The sequence below is a fragment of the Larus michahellis genome, chromosome 5 (assembly GCF_964199755.1).
Source record: "Larus michahellis chromosome 5, bLarMic1.1, whole genome shotgun sequence".
Lineage (NCBI taxonomy): Eukaryota > Metazoa > Chordata > Aves > Charadriiformes > Laridae > Larus > Larus michahellis.
The window spans coordinates 41,627,990-41,650,297 of record NC_133900.1 but is presented as its reverse complement, the minus strand read 5'-3'; the positions used below and the strand labels follow the sequence as shown (position 1 = coordinate 41,650,297).

The window sequence follows — 22,308 nt, the reverse complement described above, 5'->3', positions numbered from 1 at the left end:
ACTTAATAAATAATTTACAGTTTTTGTCTTTTAACCTCAAAAGCAAAAGCGCTCCTGGATTAAAATGCATTGTCAGTAAAAAAGGGTTAATAAAAGAAAAAAAGTCAAAGCACCAGAAAATTAAAGATAGCCAGTAGGAAACAATGCAAATGGTAAGGGAAGAATGAATGTTTGTGTGTGTTGTCTCCAACCACTTACCCCAAACTCCTCCATTTCTTCTTCCTGCAAGTGAGAGCCAGGAAGAGTAAAGCATGGGTTTAAGAGACAGAGAAAGATCACAAGCTCAGAAAGAAAAAGACCAGACCTCAGGACAAGCAGTTCTGGAAGCCCACAAACATTAAAAAGAGCCTTGACTCGGACATACAGCCAGATATTACAAACTCTTCTGGCTCAAATTAAGAAAAAGAGTATGCAATAAGCTGGTCTAACATGAAGCCAAAGAGCATTCACGCCACGTTTTCTACCACCACTAGCTGACACTGTTTCAGATACATTCCCACTTCTACTAAATCAAAACGATAAGGCTGGCACACATCAACATTTCAAACAGGCTAATACACAGGTGCTCAAGACAGTATCTCCCCCTCCCTCCCACTGATGGAATCTCATTTTTATGAGGTAACTGGCAGCTAAGGAATAATACAAGACATTTTAATGTATTTTCATAAACATAAAACGTAACGATTTCTCCAGTTTTAGAACACCACGTAATTTTGGTAAATTGTTAACAACGAACACAAAACTCATACTGCTCCAAAACAACAAGGGGCGCTTGAACAGCACCGCTTGCTGACACCTAGCCGTCTCTCAGCTGGGAAAACTTCTGCCTAATACAACACACTTACCTTGTTCTAAACATTAAAGCAGGATCCATGTTCACAGACGCCATGCGACCAACATGGCGTATCTCCTTCGCAATCATTCTCAGCTTCTCAAAATTGACCAAGCCCTCTACTTTTGAGTCATTTCCTACAACCAACAATTAACAACATCAGTTATTAGGCAGCAAAGTTAGTTTTCCTTAGCTGGTAAAAGATGATGTACTTCTGCTTTTACCTTCATGAAGGAACGTAAGGTCTTTTTTGATAACAGGAAACAGGGGGATAATGGGGGGCTGTAGGTTTTGGCTGTTAAGGACATTACGATATTTTGCCATATTCCTAGATGGATCAAACAAATCCTGTAGATCTTGAAACAGTTTTTCATACTTGCTTGGAAGCTTTTCCCAAGTAGTTCGGAGCCTTGCAACTGGTGCCAAATTCAGGCCACTTGAAACAAACAAACAAAAAGTGCAAAAAAGTTCAAGAAGAATAGAAAGAAACAAAAAAAATCCTAGAAAAGACCGTGTTAAAATTTGTGTGGGAGAAATACCATAGAGCCAGAATAGCGTAGCACAACAATGTCAACAGAATGAAAACTGCCTTTTGCCAGCATGTATTATAGAACAATTAAGATCATTTTAATAAAAGCTATAAAAACTGGAGGTATCTGGATGATGTAACCATGAACAGATACAAGTTACACTTGGATAAGTAATTAAACCTTATAGAGTGTATGTAATTATTCTTACTACTTTGGAACAGTGTCTGAATTTGATAACAATATCATAATCTAGAAGTACCTTTGGATCACCACTTATTTCTACATTCCCAGACTGGGGAAAAAACGCATCTTCCACCTGCATAAAGTTTAGGTGGTGACAGCACAGTGACATCCCGCTTCTTGCTGCAATAATCCATCTGACTTTATTGTTTCTATATCAAATGGATATAATAGACCCTATATATTTCAAGGTTATTCTGAAGCTGTAGCTGGTACAAAAGCCAGGTTCCCCCCCGGCCCTGCCCCCGTAATGGCATTGCCGGTCTTGCTATTCATTTCTACCAATGTGAAAGTTTGGTATCTAGAATCTTTAACTTCATTCAAGATTTTGCTAGCAGGCAGGCTGCTTGAGGTCAGCGGAAATAGCCGAGCTAAATCTTGGTAATCTTATGTCTCAGAGGTGCTGACTGATTATCAGCATGGATCCTTGACTTCGGAACTTGCCGCATTTGACTGAATGGTATTCAAAACCAGTGATCTTCAGAAAAAGTGTCACGTTCAATCTGTTGATTGAATGTGACACGGGCTTTTGCTAGAAGACAGTGATAAAATTGTCATTTTAATGCAACTCACTCAAGCTTTTTCATAAGAGACAATATTTAGGGATTAATTTTTTTTGGTTAGGTTCTTTCTGCCTAACTTGGGAGACTTTTAAGGAAATGTGAATGCTTTCCAAAAAAGTGTTTAAACACACACATTAGAGTTACCTCTTCTCCTTTTCATTCCAAAACTAAGGAAGGTTTTCTGTCTGAGATTTTCAGTACTTTTTTATTCTTATTAAGAGATCTTTATTTAGAAGTTATTATATGGCATCATAGTCTGCTATTGATTATTATCAGAGCTCCATCCAAGAAACTGCTGATACAGAGAAAACCAAAGGCAACATATCATGGTTCAATAAATTCAAGATACTGGGAACTACGCATAAAATGACAAGCTCCCTTTGGGAAATTAACCCATTCATTCATGACAATGTTATCATTTTTCTTCATATAACTGCCGTTTCTCTTGGTCTTTGTTTTTAAGTAAGTGCAGTAGTGTCTCTAATGCCGGGTTCACCGGTGACCCTTGCCTCACTGTCTTGAGCAATAACTATGTAACAGTAGCATTCCAAATAATATTTCAGCAAACTTTTCAATGTCAAGTTCAGATTGCCAGAAAACGCCCTCCTTATTGGATTGCCAAGTGTTGATGTTAACAGTATTAATTGGTTTACTCTGTTAAATACTTTTTCTTTTTTTTTCAAACTGACATAAGTAAGACTTTGCTTTTTACTTAGAAGTAATACTATTAAGAGGCAATACCTAATGATGGCAAACATCGAGTTGAAGTTCTTGCATTCTCTGCAGTGTAGTGCTATCTTAATGAAATGCTTAATGATCTTCATCCTTTTCAACTGGTTGGTTTCTCTTAGGATCTCAGAAGCCACCCAGAACGTTTCTTGATTTATCACCTCTTCAAACTTTTTTAGATTAGTGCAACCTGTTTTTGATTTGAGTTTAAACAAGTCATCTATGTATTCCGTGGGTTCAATATTACGGAATAGCTCAAAGTTTCTCATGGAGAGTTGAGTAGCCACCTCAACAGTACTGAGCTGTAGTAGGGAAATTTGACTTTCCCTTAGTAACTCTTGAGCATCTTCATCTGAACAAAGAGTTTCTGTTTCCATGTTGTTCTTCAGGTAATACCTGTAAAAACAAAATTCAAAAAGACACTTGATACAATATACTCAAATACTAGTGAAAGTTACAGTAATGATCCAGTTGGAATTGCAGAATAAATTGAAATTCATCAGGCTTAGATATCGATTACAAGTTGCATACAGAGCAATTTCTTGTAAAGAAACGGAACATTAATAATTAAATAATGCTCCTATTAATAGGATTTTGACTTAATAAACTGGCATTGTCAGCTGTAGATCAGTGTCTCCAACCTCACCTGCCACTCAGCTGTATCCTGTCAGCAAGCTTGGATAACTGATCAGGAAGCCTCCTTTGCTTGATGACACCCTCAGGCGTGACAGAGACTTCACACAGTGAATACGCATCAGGGGTTGCGGTGAGAGCGAACTCCCTGATAGCCTGGATGACCACTTCTTTCGCTGTTGTGTCCTTACTGATCATGATGTAGCGACTTTGCTGATCTGCCTTGAAAACCCTCAGAACTTGATCTGGTAAGTCTGGTAAAAAAAAAATTACATGCAAAGTATGCAATTTAGTGAAACAGGAAAAAAAAATGGTATAAGAACACGCAACAATATCAGTTACATTGAGTCTAATTACTAGTGCTATCAGTTTTTATTTCAGTATGATTGTTTCACCCCTCTCCTTATAGAACAGCTGCCTTTTTAAAATGAAAGACTGGTTCTATTAACAACCAGGAAAAGAAGTTAGTTAGGCTATCGATGGGACAAGCAACAAAAATACGTTAACATTTCCAAAGTTTGGACAAACAAACTAATGAGCAGTCTGGTTTTCACAGGTGTTGAGTCCTAGTAAATTCCATTTAAGTCCGAGAAAAATCAAGGACACTCAACAACACTACCCTATACACCGACATATAAGAAGTTTAAGCAAATTAGGTCATAAGAGTGTCAATCTTCCTAAGGATGTTTTTAAGAAAATAGACGCATTTACCTAAGTCTGACGCTCAACCATAGTGCCACACACAAAGGGAGGACACATACATATAAGTAGCTAGGAGTATGTACATATAATGGCCAACATTCATGTATGCACAAATAAACTGCAGCAGTATTAATACATCCAAGTACTTAATTATCAAAAATACTCTGTCCTTGATATATTTAAATCATACTAATGAATAAGTAACAAACTCAAAACTTGCTCTTTATTTATCCGTGCCAGTGTTTTAGTAATTAAGAATCAAAGCAGCCAGAGGTAGAAAAACACTTCACAAATATTCAAGTTCTAAATATTTTATTGCTTCAAGTGACTGATGACAAGAAAACTTACAGTGAACACCTACAAGGCGGCTGATTTTAGGAAATCTGGAAAATTACCAGCCTAACTCCAAATGTTGGATTTCATAAGCTTATTAATGGATTGAAATCTAGACCCATTAATCAACTGAAGTTTGATTGTCATCATTATATTATAAAAAGAAGGAAAAAAAAAAAGAGCTAAAATTGTACAGCTATCCACCACTGGATTTTTTAACATCAGGTACTTTTAACTGTCAAGATAAAGTATTTTCAACTAATTGAATTTCTTCCTGCTGTTAAAAATAACAGTTTTCTAGTTGTGTGTGGCATGACATCTGGTCATTATTCTTCCTTTAATGAATATATTTTTTAACAATATTTTTTTAATTTTTTTTTTTTTTTTAGATCAAGAACAAGAAAATAGATAATAATAGAAAGCCTTTGGAATCCACAGCCAAAATAATATAATTATTTAGAAAAATACTGAAAAAAACGCTGCCAGATGAAAACATTCACTTTGATAAAACCACAATCGTTTTTGACAAGACCTCAATGTGCATAACATGCATTCAAGTTACTACAGAAAGACCTATTCAGCAAGAGAAATCTTGTGACAGAAGACCAAAAATTAACGTCTTCCCACTGCTGCTGTATGTCTCCAAAATAATCGTTTGGAAAGCATTACGATAAATCTCTCTACCACAAAGGCTGTTTAGGCTTAAATATATTAGTTTACAAATTTCATGCAACTAAGCCCCTAACTTTTAAGATCACAGTAGTATTTTTGCAGCTTGAGAACCGCTAATACTGAAACACATTAGAAGTGAGTGATTACGGCATCAGTTACACATAACGGGCATCAGTACGGGCCAGTTTTTAGCCATTTCTAAGTACTTGAGCCAAATGTATATAACTTATAACTAGCAAGGCAATTTTGCCTTTTATCACTAACTCTATATTGACCTGTCTTCCTTCAGTAATTAGTTCAAGAGGGATATGGAGCAGTGCCTAAGTTCTACATTTATTTTGACATCTTGAGGAAGGCAGATGCCAAAGGCACAGCCTGTCAGAGACCTTATTAAAAACCAGAATGCCCTCTAGATCTCGTTGCCTCTTGCTGTTAGAGAAATACTTGCCGCGCAAAGAAATGCTCTGAAGACGGGAAGCTACCTTAAACAACACCAAGGTGAAAACTCTCTTAACACTCCCAAGAAGTGTTTTGTGCAAGGAGAAAATAACCCCGCTCTGCTGGATCACTCCGGTCAATACGAAGAAACGTAGAGAACAGCAAATAGAGAAGCATCACCTTTGCAGTGTATTTTACCATGCAGTTTCTCAGGCTGCACCCCTATCGGAGCTGGTGGCAAAAGCACTACGCAGAATACAGAGAAGTCTGCCAGCAATTGAAATGATTACAGCTATAGCAATGGCAGCAAGCAACTCAGGACAATAATTTTAAAATAAAACAGCACTTGAAGAGAATTGTAATCACACACACACACACCCCCTTCACTCCTTTTCCAAACAGGAAACTGGAGTGGCAGTCTGAAGAAAGCAGTGCTTATGGATAGGAATCTAGTCCCTTAGAAAGCTTGTGAGGGGGGAGGTGGTAAAAAAAGTACCGATGACTGGCAGCCCATCATTACTGTATTACTTTGACTTCCAATTGAATCGCAAACACAGCACAAGAGAAGAGAAATCAAAGTGCTATTGACTATTTGAACACTTAAAAATAAACCTTAACAAGTATATTTGAAAAAGCCTGGGCATCAGAAGAGAAACTAAAATGACTCCTTGCAGATTTCAAGCTTAAAAAAAAAAAAAAAAAAGTAAAGTATGTTCTCATTTTCTCCTCAAAGACTACCCTTCCAAAACAGTGAGTTGTTTTATTTTCTATCCTGAGGGATATTCCCCAAAGCCTCAAAGGATGGCTGTTGTACCACTTTTCCGCTTCTTTCTTTCTTCTTCAGTGCATTCAATTTCTTGCAAGCTGTCTCCATCTCCATTTTTAATTTAGTCCAAGGTAATAAAAGAAATTAAAACTGCAGGCTTTAATTTTTTCCAAGTCTTAAAGTATACAGAGGTATAATTCAACTCTTCCATCTACAATGCAACCATCCCTAAAGCCCTTAAGGTGTATGTTTTTTATTTCAGTCCCCCTTTCCCCTCCTTCCAACACAGGGAAATTTACACCTGTGAATCACTTTAAAAATATTCAACGTGTGGACATCTGGGCAAATTTTAAGCATAGAAAAAAGAGCCTTTTTTTCAAATGAGAAAGTATTAATTACTTAATACATTTTCTGTAAAGATAATGGAAAAGCTGCTATAATGCTGAAGCAACAGCATTACATCGTTATTTATCTTGTTTCCTCAAAGCAAAAGGCAAACAGTAAAACATTATTCATTTATTAAACTTCTCTGAACTCCATCTGTGACTGAAGGATCTTCAGACCTGTAATGGCTTTCCCTCTCAGTTAATGGAGTTTGCCTGAGCTGTGCAAGACAGCGATGCCCACAGCTCTGGAAGGTAGCCGGCTGCTCTGCTTAGCATTAGGGACACCTTAGTCACCGAGAACCGTCTGGTCTAGGTAAATGGCAGGTTGGAGAATGGAATCTTCACCTGTTTAACAGATGAAGTGCTGACAAAAAGTTAGGCTCTTATTGCTAAAGAGTATCTTCAAAGTGTTGGACACTAGTCATTAGATAAAATACAAAAAAATACCAATCTTCTCACTCTCACAGGAGCAATCTTAGACACAGGGACAAAAATCACACACCGCTTTCTTGTAGCCTTCTCTAGCCCCCAAAAACCTGAGGTGAAGCATACTCAGTATCACAGTTGCAAGTGCAAAGATCGCACCAATTTGGACAGTATGCAGGCTAATGTTTGAGCACTGCCCTTTTAGGTAAGGTTTGAAATCCCTCAGGCTTAGGAGGGCACTGCATTTTTGGTTCTACTTTTGAGAAATACTCTAAAGATTAGACTAAAATAACCAAGTGTCTGCACGGCTACTGTCACCATATCCTCCTCCAGCAGCTACGTTTTAATAGCAAAGATTTGGATACTTAACTTGGAGAAGGTTTCCCACTGAGAACCTTCCTGCAGCCAGATAAGAGCCCAAATCCCAGCCCCGCCAGGAGCTCCGGTTAAACCCTTCTCGTAAGATAAGGCTCTCAAATTTCTCATATTCTTACCCCTTTCCCCCCTCCACTCGCCCCCATGGTTTGTTCCTCTCTGCTAAATGTGTTCATTTTTTAAGTATTTCAGACTGGGGTTTTAAATCACTTTATATACAGAGGATTCAGCATACAGCTGTAGGGCAGGATGACTAACAGGGAACTTTGAAACTCTGTCCCTTACAGATGTAGTACAAGATCATAGAAGTCTGTTCAGAAAAAGACTGAAATGCATGTCCCGTGTCCCACCCCCATGCCCTTTTGCTTTACTGTAAGCTAATGATCTACTGTGCTAGTTGAAAATACTGCAGTCTCGTAAAGACTGATCTATCAGGGCAAATCATAAAATACCAAGCAAAGTACGTTCTCCCTGGCCAAGGCTGTCCGATCAGTAAAAGGCACTCTGTATACACCATACTTGAAAAATAGACATCCAAACACATTTAAGTAAAGTATATTGGAGCAAAGGTTATAAATCCTAATGCATTAACATGTGGCTAATCTGTGGGTGACAGCATACAGTTAATAAAAACTCATATGCATCTTCAGACTCTGGAAGTCCAGTAAAAAAAAAATAAAAAAAAAGAGATCAATGAAAGGAAATTATAAGGTCAAGAAGAACAACGAAGAAAGATCCTTACCTGGAGTAGTATTGAAGTCTAAAATGCGGTGATGAGACTGTAGTAGGTCAGGATTACTGGATGACAGGGTTCCACTGACAGGTAAAGCAGGAGGAATGTGCTTCGTTTGCCTCAGTCCCACAATGCTGTCATCCTGAGACTGGCCAATTCCAATGTCACTGCATCCAGAGATAAAATAAAATCAGGACTTATGGGCATTCAGAGCTTGGGCTATACTAGAGGGATGCAGGGACATCTATATCGCTACATTTTCACACTTTCAGTTGTTAGTACAGTAATCACTATTTAGAAGTTAAAATTCTCCAGGCAACAAAGCCTGCTCTCTAGCTTTGTCAACAGCACCCGAATGTCCACTCAAAGTGCTTAGATCTGCTGCTCACACTGCTGGAAGATCCTCATGTTCACCACTAAGCTCTGAGGAGCTGCTAGGCTTGTTATTTTGTCATGATTTCTCACAGTGACCAAGTTCTTTTATTCAAAAGCTGGTACATACCTCATCCTTCTTGCATCACCCAAACTTTGACTAATACTGCTGTCCCCTCAGTGCTGTTTCCTAAGACGTGAATTTCACAGATCTTTCACTCTGTCACAGATATGACTTGCAACTGCCCTTCGGGACATATTGTAGCCTACTAAGATCTTTCAATGGATAGGTAAGAGAGGATTGTTGAGATCATCCATTTTCCTACCCTGAATCGCCTTCCCCAGAGTTTCTTTTCACTGGATGTGACTGAAGGGATGCCAGCTAACTCAGGAGGCTAAGGTAAGCGCTGGCGTTTGGGTGCTATCAGTAGCCCCTCCAAAGTGCCTGACAGCTGTAAATAAAGTATTCAGTGACAAAGGTAAAGGATTTTGTCTTTTAAATTGCGCAAGGCAGGGTATTCTAAGGAGGTCAGTAGTGCTAGATGGATCACAGACGGAGCTATCGTCATATTATAGCAGGCGCAAATTTGCTTATTGCTTTGGAGTTCATAACCAGCAAATGAAGCAGGACGAAGTTGGAGCTAGCCAGTGAACTTTTCTATATATAGCTGCAAATCCTTAATAAAATACTCTGAGGGTGTGAAGTGTTGAATGGTAGCCATTATAGAAAATGAAATTTTCTAACGCATCTAAATCTGTACCTACACGTATAAATAAAGCATAAACCAGAACTTAGATTTCATCGCAAACTGCTGCAACTCTAAAAAGTCAAGCTACTAAATTAAATGATGCAACACAAATGACCATTTGTACCCTAATTTTGGCCACTTAAGCTTTTGTCTAGTGTTCTATCCATCCTCAGAAAACCTAAACAGAAGTAATTAAGGGCCCTTAATTATCCCTGTTGAGCTGTTACAGCACAAGCATCCTTCTGTGCTTACCAATGAATTACTTTACCCAGTACACTCTTGTACCACTTCTTTAAGTGCTATGAATTGAACGGTACTCCGGGAAGCTAGGACAGTATCTCTGGGCGTTGAAGACACAATTTTAATTACATGGACACAGCAACTGCTTTTTGGAACGCAATGCAACTTGAAAAAGGTTGGATGAGTATCTCCGTATGATGTGCTTGGGTTTTCTCATCGTTTTATTTTTTTAAAAACAAGATAATGCTGTATTTTACAAAGTGTAAACCTCAAGCCACGGAAGTGACAGAAACATTCAAGTCCATTGAAAAAAAAGTTATTGGATTCTCACTCAATCAGAAGTTAAGCTGAATCTGAACATCTGTATTTCTGTACTTGCACATAAAGCACAAAATACTGTGACAAGGAGGGATGATCAACTCAGCACACAGCACTTTTATGCTAAGCCACAAGCAAGCAAGTCTTTCACTACAACTAAAAGCATTCCCAGCAATCGACGTCTTGTGTTTCAAATAGGAACCACTCCACACACACACACAAAACCAAGTCAACAAAAAAAAAACCCCAACTCCCCAAACCTCAAAATGTTTTCTGGTGGTTCTAAAAAACCATATAATTTATTTCATAAACATGCCAACACCAGTCTTTTCTCTAACTTCAAATCAAATGAAGCCAATATGACCCTCCACCTTACATTAATAGTTTCACTTGCATTATGTATTCCTTTTGGGGTTTGTCAGTGTTATATAATCTTATACCTATCGCGTGCGTCATGACCAAAGCAGCTTCAGTAAAGTGGATCAACTGACAAATAGTGAGACTTAAAAAGCATAAAACGTTTCCAAAATTCTTCTCAATTCTAAGTATTCATAGGATGAATTGGAAAGTATATACCTTGCACTTACTTTACGCTATTTTTAAAACTTATACCAGAATCTGAGTGAGTTCTAACTTACACAAACAAGAAATGAACCCCGGAAATTTCAGGCGCAAACAGCAACACTAGAAAACTCCAGGTCCCATGAATATCAACTGCCCCTGCTGTTTGGTAAAATATTTTATTATGCCAGTGAAAGGAGATTGTGGTTTTAAAGGAAAGACATTTCTATTGCTTCCTGCATGCATTTGCCATGCAGGGAGATAACATTAACTAAGAAATAACTTTCCTGATGAATGCCAAACAGGATAGAAGGGATAATGGAATGGCAGTGCTGTCTCAATGCTTCTTCCTTTAAAATATAGTATACTGCACATCCCACTGCAGGGTTGCAAACAGGGAGGAGAGAGGGGGGCTGCTTCTTTGTCTGGGATGCAGCACGATGGACCAGGCAGAACTTTGCTAGAGATGCAGGTGGGATTGTGTTTAATCCTTATTTGGAGCAACTGAGCCTACAGACCACAAAAACACTGCGGATTAGAAGAGTTAAGAAAGCAAAGAGCTCGAGTGAAGGCTACAGCCAAAAGCACACTTCCAGAGACGCCTCATAGCTGGTGGAAAGAAGGAGAATTCCCAGTAGATGCGGAGGAAATGGTGCTGTCTGCTCAGTGTGGGAAGTTACTTGACATTATTGGACCAAAAAGCACGACTGGAAGAAGGCATTATCTCCTGCTCAAATTGATTCCTCTTTGATTTAACATCTCACAACGCACACAAGCTCTCCCCCCCCCTAAGAGTGACCTCATTCTGGTTTAAAGATTGGTTTTATCTGGATACATTCTGGAGGCACTGGAGGCATCTGTGGTATTTATGTTCAAAAACAGGTGGACAGGTTCACCTCATAAACTAGCTGACTTATGAAGTCTTCAAATACCTACTTTAATTAGGGAGTAAATCAACTTTCTCATCCCTCTTGATTTTTGGTATTTAAAAACATGTGAGAATATGTAAAGTCCCTTAATATATGTAATATCGTTAATTATTAGGAAGAACGAGATAGAAGTTTCTATGCAATAGGGGAAAAAAAAGCACAAACAGGAAAGTCTACAGCTACACATCTCTATGCAGAAACCGTGCAGACACAAACAACTGAATGTCAACAGGCTTTGCAGACAAATTGCTATATATAACACATGAAGTAAAACTAGCAAAAGGATAAGAAAATAGGTCAAGTGTACTGTTTTCCTGAGTCTTACCTAAAGAGGTCCCTGCACAGAAAAAGTGCGAAAGTGAAAGGAATCAAGGAAAAAGAGAAAACCGACAAGAAAATTTTATGCAAAAGCTGTGAACGATGGTGAACAATGCAAAAATCCACACCTAACAGTATGAATTGCTCAGAGGAACAAATACACAAGACCAGTGAAATAAAAGAAAACATTCTACAGATAAACAACATAAAACAAGGATTTACAGATTCTCCTCCATCGAAATGTATCTGCATCAATTTAAGAAATATCCATTATTTGCATCTAATAAATTATATTCATTTAACTTTTACAGTACTAACATTCTATTTATGTTTCACAACAGTATCATTTAGTAGGGACTACCTAACATTAGTTAAGCAAACTTTTTTTTTAAAAAAGTAATACCAGGAAAAAAATCCTACATTTTCAGCACATGCGTCTTTTTCATGAATGTACCCAGAACAAATTTCTTCCTCAATGTGACACAGAAAAGAAAAACGCAAGAGAAAACACTGATTACACATCAACTACGCTCTACAATTCATTTTTCCCCATCGATGCCACCTGTTTTCACAGAGAACCAGATTCCCATAAAATCATACAAATCTCATTCTTCTATTGTTTCCAACAATCCTTATCAGAACTCCTTCTAAAATGTGTTAATGGAATAAACGATATCAGATACCATATTTAGCTTTCATTAAAAAAATGCTCAATTCTATCAAAGAACACAAGTCAAAATTTTAACCTCAGTTTCCCTCACAGCAGTATGCAGAAATTCTTATAGACCACTGGAATGTGGATAAGTTGAAATCCATTGCTCCTATCAACCCTTTGCAAGCAAACCTGCTTGCAGAGTTATTCTGAAATGAATTGCCCGGGATGCTTCCAGTTAACAGTCCTCTTAAAAGGAAACAGTAAATAATGGCACAAATACTTTTTCCTGTTACTTTATCTATAAGAAGTAAAATACGTCCATATTGACGTCAGGAGCTGCACTGTTAGTAGTCTATGATCATTCAAACATTCAGACTAGTATTTCTAGTATATTTTTTCAGATATAAGTATGGCTCACTTTAATAAATAAAAAAGTATCATTAGAAATTATAAGTATCACGGGATATTTAATACAAAGCAAATATTTAAGAGGAAATAAAAAACTCACTTGTATGGTTTCTGAGGCAGAATACTGATTCGAGTCTTGTCAAGTATCTTCTTTAATTTATTTCTTCCCCCAACTGTGTTGGCTTTACTTTTCTTATTTACTTTTTCTAATCCTATCACCTGCTCCACATCAACGGCAAGGTCTGGGATGGAATAACGACTCGCCTTTTTAATATCACCAATTTTAGGCAGGTGGGGAGCACCATTTCTTTTTTCCTCTGACAACCGTGTTAAGAGTTCTTTAAAAACTGCACAAGACAGGAAAAGGGAGGAAAGAAAAAGAACAAAAACGTAAAAGAAAGCTCTGTGCGCCAGACCAGTTTAATATTAATCATTACAAAAAACTGATTGGGATATTCATTCAATTCAAGTATTAAATTAATTTAGATTAAGTCTTTAAAAAAATATTTACATTTTTAAATGGACATTAATTTTCTGTAGTATGTATTACAAAAATCAAGAAATTGGCCCAGCTCAGAATAGAAATACACTAGATGACCACGTGGTTGCACGGATGGCGTCAACAGAAGGACTTTGACCTTTCAACCTAAGGACATGGGCTTCTGCAGAACAGTAGCACGCATAAAAAGAGCACACTGGACAAAAACGAGATAGGAAAGCTGACAACTGAGAAGGAAGGCTTTAAACAGATAGCCAGCAACAAAAAGAGCTCTCAGATGGACAAGAAGTTATTAGCAACAGGATCAAAAAATCAGAAATTGGAGGGGAAACAATTGCAACACAGTCATAAGGAAAATGTAAGAAAGTATGAGACTACTGAGGCATCTTAGATGTTTGACAGGGCTGTTGTGTCCATCTGCCAGCTAGACAAAAAGAAGCTCTCCGACTCCCTCAGCTCCCTAGCAAAGAGTCATTGCTGAGGCAGAAATACCTGATGAATTTGCAAATTAGTTCTTCTACTGCAACTTTCAGCTTCATGAAAATGTTGACATATTTAAACACATCAAACAAAACTGATGTGGAGATCAAGTCACATATTCTAAGGGTGAGAGGAAATCTCCATATATAAATGGAAAAATAACCTGATGAGTTGATTTTTAGTAATACATGAAAACTGATAATTAAAACCAAGGCACTGTAGAAAAAGTGGGAACAAGGGCAACCAGCTAAGGATGAGTATTAGGGGCTAGGTTTTACTATTATGTATTAATTTTGTCCTTGATATTCATCCTTATCTCCAGAGGTACACAAGTCACCAAGAGACTTCAAAAGCTTCAAGTAAGGCACACAGAGAAAAGTGGAGGAGAGTAATCCGAGCCAGTAACTGTACTGTTGAATAGGAGCTGGGGGCTGGAGGGACAAATTAGATACAGATAAGAACATGCTGCTTAAAAAAACCAGGAAACTCTGCTTTTGGGATTTGTTGATAAGGAATACTGTATGCTATACACAGAAAGTAGCTGTTCTGAGACTCTACTGTGATGTGACTTCAGTATCTGGAGTGGAGCAACAAGATTAAAAACTTTGAAAAACACAGCTTCTGAAGAAATGAAGAAATCGGGTTTAATCTTAAACATACTAAAGCAACACATGAGATCCAAAAGCCAAGTGTATGAAGGATGGTTACACAGAACTTATACATAAAGAACAAGCACATACTGCTAAACAGGCATATACAGATATATTAAGAAATGCCTTAATTATTAGAAATAATTGAAATACTGGAATTTTTACTGTAAAGCAAAAAAAAAAAATCCCAGGAAACAGATTTGACAAATGACTTTTGGAGATAACCTAAGCATATTTAATCATCGGTTAGTGCAGTGACATCCTGTGGTAATATTCTGCCCTAGTTATTTGTGATGAAGTACCCGATTCTGAACGAGATACTTGGGAAGCATATCACTAAATCATATAAAAAAATCCAAGTATCCAGTGGTAAAAAAAAAAAAAAAAAAAAATAATTTTCAAACAAAACCCACAAACTGTTAATTACTTATGATGCCAACTGAGGTCCTGAGCTGCTTAAAGACTCCTTCATGACTGCTATAGTACTTGTTAGAGAAAGAAACGAAGAGAATAGATTTGGAGGGTGGAGAGATTGTTTTCACCCAGCTGGCAAGAAAGTTTTTATTAACCTTGTTGCACTCATTGTAGGCATGGACTGAAAAAACTGTGAGCAAGTTCAGCAGTCAGATTAAGATCACTGATCAATGGAAATTCCAAAAGAGGCTTCTTTCCTGAGAAAGGACTAAAAGTTACACATATAAGCACACTCTATACATTCAAGCTAAATAGTTGCAATAGTTCCTTTTAATACAGAAACATGCACTTGTGAGAGAGAAGTCACTTCACATAAGACCCTTTTCATAAATTTTTCTCTGTAATTGTGAACTAAGGTATTTTAGGACCTGCAAGCTTCCTTTTTCTATGCTCCCCAGTACAAAAGTGCTTCAAACAAAACTATTTAAAACCATTAAAAAAATAATTTAAGATCCCATTTAAATCAGAACAGAAATTAGAAAAGAAATGAACACAAACTTACCAAATAAATTGGTTTTCACAGTGATAGACAGATGAGTGTTATTTCTAAGGATTTCCATGGCTTTTGACAGCTGAATGTTTTCAAAGTTTTGACCGTTCACTTCCAGAATCTAAAAATACAGGTAGTGTTATTTTTTTCTAGCTAAGAGAAAGGAAACAAAAAAAGGAAAGAATTAAAATAAAATTAAAATTACATACCTGGTCTCCACGTTTCAAGCCTGCTTCTGTAGCTTTGCTACCAAAATCGACACTGTCAACAAAGATTCCAAACCCCTTTTCTGATCCTCCCAGCAAGATAAAAGGCAAAGGGGCTTCTCGAGATGGCTTTGTCAAGGTTATCAATCTTCGTTTAGCTTTAGCAGCACAAGCAATATTTAACAGCCTCAAATGTCCACCCATTTTCTACAAAATAAAAGCACAATGAGTGATGTATCGGTAGCCTGGTTACTCCCTACCATCCCAAATTGTCAGAAAAAACCCTCGCTCTCACCTCCCTCTCCAAATTGTTCTCAAATTCTTCCAGAAATCGAGTCATAGCAGGATCTCCTTCAAAATCATTGAAGTGATTGTTCACCCACAACAATACTACCCGTGTAACCTGAAAATTAATCAAAATTATAAATATTTTACAGGAATATCCAGAACAGCTAAGTCCTTTAAAAATACTGCTCCTTCAAGTCCCTGTAAATTTCCATTGGAATCCTAAATATTATATATACGCGCTCAAACTTAACTTCACTAATATGCAATCATTTACCGGGAGGACAGAACTATTTAAGTATTAAAACTGCTCTTACTTGTATAAGCAATTGTATGTCGTATTTCATTAACGATACTATGAATTATAAAATTAACACTGGCTGTATCAAGTTTGATTGAGTAGGGAATAGAGCACACATGTACAAAGCAAGGAGTTAGATTCATTTCCTGTTCATGTCTATTTCCAAATCTGCTTAACTCTTCAAGCGCATAATCATAAAGCTTCCGATATTATTTCATATTGGCTCTCACATCTCACAAATCTTTAGATAAGCCACTATTAACTTCATTAGGCATTTACCTGTGTAAAAGAGCTATTGTACGTTTAGAAAGGGAGGAAAAAGGAGTTATTGTCAGAAGGAGGAAAGAGGACTTAACAGCAAATACATGCAATTCTTTTCCTTAGAGTCAATCTTTCAGTTTACTAGTCCTCCTTTCTTCTCCACCCCTACTCTCTCAAAGCGACTATGATTATCAAGTTCAGAACGATCTTAGCTGGTATATTACAGTTTGTTAAGAAAAAAACCCTAAAGGAATACTATCAATTGGTATTACTGAAGGTGAAGTCACAAAATAAGAGCCACAATTTTTAAAAATATATGCTTCCACTATAAAATTTTATCTTGGTATGCGATTTGACCTGGAACATCAGCAGCACTTGTGCTGACAAAATAAAAGATTTTTTATGTCTCGAATTAGTATTGACTCATGCTATTTTTAAAAGCTCCTGAATACACAATGGATGTGCCACTCAAAGTTATCTTAAAAATACAGCTGCGTTTCTTCTGTTATGGTGGGCAAACAGGTTAGTAAGGGAAAGCCCCTAAGCGTTTCAAAAACTAGAGCTTAAGAAAAAAATCTCATACAAATTTTAATCAGCTAAAGTTAAGCACTGTCCGTTCTCTGCATCTGCACAAGATCTAAACCTCTGCAGCCTCTTCTGCTAAAGATCTGACACAAGGCATCCAAAAACCAAACCCTGCCACCATCATGGGAGCTGTAGAGCTTATTGTCTTTATGGAGTTTCCAAGTAGTTTCCCTTTTATATCAGAAAAGCAAGTGAATTCAGAATAATTGCTGAAATTCATGACCAAACAAATCAAGTACTTCGGAACTCCGAGAGTTCAGATTTCTAACAGGAGGCGACTGCACAGCACTACGTGCTGCATCCCCCAGCCACAGGGATGTAGGCTAGGGGTAGCATTTCTGACATATTTGAGATTTTTCTACCTTTGAAATTGAAGATGAACTTCCTTTCTGTTAAACATCTGTGGTGATTTTTATTAACGTGGATGACATTAGAAGATCCAGGCAACGTCTGGTTAAATTTAGGCTTATTGCAGATTTTTAAAATTGGCTGGGAAGTTGCAAGCCATACCATGTAATATACTTTAAATCACTACAGTGACACCTTCAATATCAATGCTGCTGTCAGAGTTGGGACTTACTACTGCACACAAAAGGAAAAGGGTTGAACAGTGACTTCCAGAGGAATGTCATTACTTGTGTCACAACCAGACACAGCATTAAAAGAGGATTAAAGTCAAGTACCCTGCTTCTGGGCAAAATCCTCTGTAAAGCTGTATCTCAAATGTCCCAGTCTGATTCCTACTGAGTTCTGATCATCCTCAGGAAGTTTTACTCACTCCTTTCCCTCTCCTCACTGCCTATCAGCTCCTAATACAAAACAGCCAAGATCTCCCAGATTCCTTGTTCCCTACTCGCTTATCTCCGCTTGTCCCAAGCTGTTCTCAACTCTTGCCTTTTTGTCATTGCTGCTCGGTGTCAGAAAGAGTTGGTTATTAAGATGGCAGAACAAAGAGCTGCTCTGTTTTCAGACCTGATACCAGCAACTGTGCCGGCTCATGCTTTTACAGAGGCTGAGGGGATTATCCATTGGAGGACAAGAAAAATAAGTTTAAAGATGAACTCCAATATTACAGCTCTGAAGCTGTAACAAGGCTATGCTAAATAATATTAGCTGCAAAGCCTATCCTCTCTGCCAAATGTAAGATCCTTCCCCCGAGGCACAGATATACTAGCATTTCTAGAAGAAATACCCAGATTTAAATAAAAGTTGAAAACCAAATTTCTCTTTAACCTTATGGATATAATTCCCTTGCTTTCAAATTTGCAAATAACATCTTGAATTTTTTCACTAGTTTTTTGACATACGAGAAAGTTGTATACAAGCGAAAATAAAGCACTGGAGTGTGAAGCACAGTATAGCCTCAATAGACAGTGCAATCAGTGTGCCAAAACTGGATATACAGGGTCTTCTTCTTCCATCATGGCGGTTTCGTTTAGGGAAAAGGATGTTTGATTGGTTTCTTGTGTTTGGGTGGCTTTTTTTTTTTTTAATACTGTGTAAGGCTCAACAGATTCTTAACAATGGCGATTATTTTATAGTGTCTTTATACAAAAATAAATTATCACAAAATGTTTGCCAAGTTGCGTTAACTAGTAATATGTATGGAAAACACAGAACTTAGTTATATGCTCAAATTTCAAGATGCAATAGAATTCTATTGAATTATATTAAATAAAAATATTAATTATTGGAAAAAAACTTTTCCTGTAATCGCAAGCAACTAGGTTATGTTGTAAAAACACAGCAAGGTAAAACATGGCTAATTTACCTTGCCTGAACACATGAGTGACCTGGGGGTTATTCAGCCTGGAGAAGAGACCATGGAGACCTTATTTCAGCCTTTCAGTACTTAAAGGGGGCTTATAAGAAAGATGGGGACAAACTTTTTAGGAGGGCCTGTTGCGATAGGACAAAGGGCAATGATTTTAAAATTAAGAGGGTAGATTTAGACTAGATACAGGGAAGAAATTTTTTACAGTGAGGATGGTGAGGCACTGGCACAGGTTGCCCAGAGAGGTGGTAGATGCCCCATCCCTGGAAACATTCCAGGTCAGGTTGGATGGGGCTCTGTGCAACATGATCTAGTTGAAGACGTCCATGCTCGCTGCAGGGGGGTTGGACTAGATGGCCTTTTAAAAGTCCCTTCCTACTCAAACTATTCTATGATTCTACGATTAGTACTTAAATAAAATACAATAAAATAAGGAAAAACCATTTTCTCAGTTTTATCCATATATTCTGCCATTAAGATACATAATGAGCTATCTGTGTCTTATTCAGTTTAGTCACTCCCTCTAAAACTTATTTTCTTCTTAATAGCCTATGTTTCAATGCAAATGCTAACAGGTATGTAATTCAGGGGATTTTAACCTTATCCCTGAGGCTGGGGTCATTGAACCACTCCAACAACTTCTTGCCCACTTCCATTGGGCTGGAAAGAAAGGTCCGATACGTCAACAGGAAGTCTTCTATAAATGTTGGGTCTACCACAGAATGTTCTTCCACCAAATGCATTGTTAACCTTTCAGCTGTTCCCTATAAAAAAAGTAACACAAAAACCAGAACACCCAAACCTTAGTCATTAAAATAGATTTTCAATAAATGCAAATTTGTCTTCTCATAACATACTGATGATGCATTACACTAGAAAGAATACTGGCATCTATTAACTGACAAGCTAAGCAAATAACAGCGTAACCATTGTGATAAGAAACGTAAAAAATGTCTGTAATTGCATTCTATGGAAATCACCTAGTTATCAATGTGCATAATTGTAAAGAGAAAAAACGAGAAATATTAACTATTTTCAAATAAATATTTTTATAATATGTATCTCAACTAATCCTGGACCTAACTTGCCAAGTTAAGAAGTTTACAGAATTCAGACATTTGCAAGATACTCCCTCTTTTGCTTTTACCTTGATGACAATGTGACCTTTTCTTGTTCCGGTGCGATCAAGCTCCCTGTGCTCCTTCACCATCACAATCTCCCCTTCCTCTTCTACCTTCTGCATGTTCTTTTCCACTTGATTGAGGATGCGGCAATAATCTTGCTGGGCTATACAAACAAACTGGAAAGAATCATCGCGCACCAGTATTAAAAGGCAAAATCTCCAGAAAAGCATTTAGACTTAAGATGCAAGTACTCTATTAATAGAAAATATAAAGTAGTTTCTCAACCTGCAGTGAGCCAAATTTGTCTTTCCAGCAGTTCAGCTGTAGTAAGCAGATGAATACGCAAGCACAGTACTTCCACTACAATCTTGCAGTTAGAGGAGACCAAAATTCATCACAGCAAAATGATTTAGCATTATCAGCCATTTTTGTTTAGCTCCTTTGGCCTCCGCTCTGCTGAAGATAGGAAGCTCAGTATCCTAGCTGGTATTTGTTTCTCCCACACAAGCTTTTGTGTGGTATTTAGAAGGGTTAAAAGATTGAAGAGAAAACCTAGCTTTTATTTTTTGTGCCTATTTGTATTGTAAATAAGCTTCATTTTTCATAGCTGGTTATTAATAAAGTCAATCATTAAGAAAACTAACATTTATTCAATTACATGAACACAGAAACAAATTACTTCCGGATTAAGGCATACAGCAAGAAAAATATTTTCTACAATCACCTGCCCAGCCACGAATAAGTGCAAGAATAAATATCTTAAGAATATTCCTAGCACTTACACTATGCAAATATAATTAAGACCACCCACTACAGCTTAGAAAAAGAAAATACACGCTATGAATTGCCTTCTATAACTTATTAACACTTTTATACCTTTGTCTTCTCATATGAACCTGGGTATTTAACTGAAAGGAAATAACAATGTTTCTTCTGATTGAAAACCTGTTAAATCATCATGTACACACTTAGGACAAAGGAATGAGATTCACAGAGATAGTATTTTCTCCTGCATTCTTTATACTTCATTTACATACCTTTTCTATTTCCAGCAGCCAGTAGTAGCTGAAACAGGAGTCCCACGGTTTGGATTTGTTGCAAAACATTATCCTAACAAGAGACTATTTATGCACTTTTTGGAAGTCAGATGGTCAAATTAAACCAGGTGACTCCATTTACACCCATTTCATTTGGCTATTATTTTCTGGATGTGAATAAGCAAATAGCAATCACGTATCCAGATTAGGCTAATAATCTTATGCTATGAGAAGCATTACTTATATCTGACTGCTTGTGTCACAGCAAACATTAAGGCATTTTTCTTGAAAGGCCAGATTAGCAGAAAGCAGATCTTCCACTCAAACCATTGGAGATGAAGCTTGTATTACTTTAAGATTCAACAGCTGATTCAAGGAAGGAAGAATGGCTATTACCTGTACAAGAGCCTACAATGGCTAATGGACCTTGAGATCCTAGTAAGGGAAAATTTGAAGCAATGGATGTATGCAACAGGCTGCTGGGCCTCAAGTTCTGGAGGAAGCATGTAGACAAACCTCTTCATCCAAAATTATCCCTATCCAGATGAAGAGAATTCAATTTCCCAGACTGGGTATGCAGGAGTCGTATTTCCCAACTATTGTGCAGGGTCACGCACTGGAGATTTTACATATATTCAGTTTAAAATAAAAACGTGTCTGGCTATTGAGTTGCACTACGCCTACATGTATGGATTTTGCATGTATTACAGTCCGACACTCTACCTGGCAGTCATCCACTTTGGTTCTCATCACTCCTTTCATATATTCTTTTTCCATGGTAGGGGAAACACCAAAACTGTTCCCCATGCAGAGTATCTCTGTTCTTCCATCAGGGTACGTCACCTCCACAGACCCATTCAAAATGACTGACCAGGAATCCAGCTACAAACCAAAATAGTGCAGGATACATGAAGAGCGAATTACTTAACCTTGTAATATCATACTTTACAGATACAACCCTCACAGTTTTTCCAAAGGAAAAGTTATTTTTTAGTACCTATTAAAAACATTTATAAGCTAGTTTACCTTCAATGTGCAGCTATTTCCAGCTCAAGAAAACCAGGATCTTAAGCTTATCTTTAATGTTAAGAGTTTATGTAAGACTGTAAAATAAATAAATAAATATTTTTTAAAAGGGATGTTTATGTTTTAAAATACATTTAAACATTGAAATAAACTCACAAAATCAGCTCCAATAGGCAGGAAGCATTTTTTTACATTACGAAGAGTATTT

General features: G+C 37.3%; 1 protein-coding gene across 5 annotated transcripts in view; it reads right to left on the bottom strand.

Annotated features, from left to right (window-relative positions):
- Nucleotides 1-22,308, bottom strand: part of RAPGEF2 (Rap guanine nucleotide exchange factor 2) — a 197,318-nt gene that overhangs the window by 15,717 nt on the left and 159,293 nt on the right. For 4 of the 5 annotated variants that reach the window (XM_074589797.1, XM_074589796.1, XM_074589800.1 and 1 more), the window contains 13 exons: nt 21,798-21,956; nt 20,061-20,213; nt 19,513-19,677; nt 16,003-16,110; nt 15,711-15,914; nt 15,514-15,622; nt 13,009-13,255; nt 8,368-8,525; nt 3,541-3,781; nt 2,907-3,290; nt 1,057-1,268; nt 846-969; nt 199-222 (listed from right to left, as the gene is read on the bottom strand). In XM_074589797.1, coding sequence (XP_074445898.1) covers nt 199-222; nt 846-969; nt 1,057-1,268; nt 2,907-3,290; nt 3,541-3,781; nt 8,368-8,525; nt 13,009-13,255; nt 15,514-15,622; nt 15,711-15,914; nt 16,003-16,110; nt 19,513-19,677; nt 20,061-20,213; nt 21,798-21,956 — 2,288 coding nt within the window. The remainder of the gene's footprint in view (nt 1-198; nt 223-845; nt 970-1,056; nt 1,269-2,906; nt 3,291-3,540; nt 3,782-8,367; nt 8,526-13,008; nt 13,256-15,513; nt 15,623-15,710; nt 15,915-16,002; nt 16,111-19,512; nt 19,678-20,060; nt 20,214-21,797; nt 21,957-22,308) is intronic. The other variant, XM_074589798.1, reaches the window with a different exon arrangement.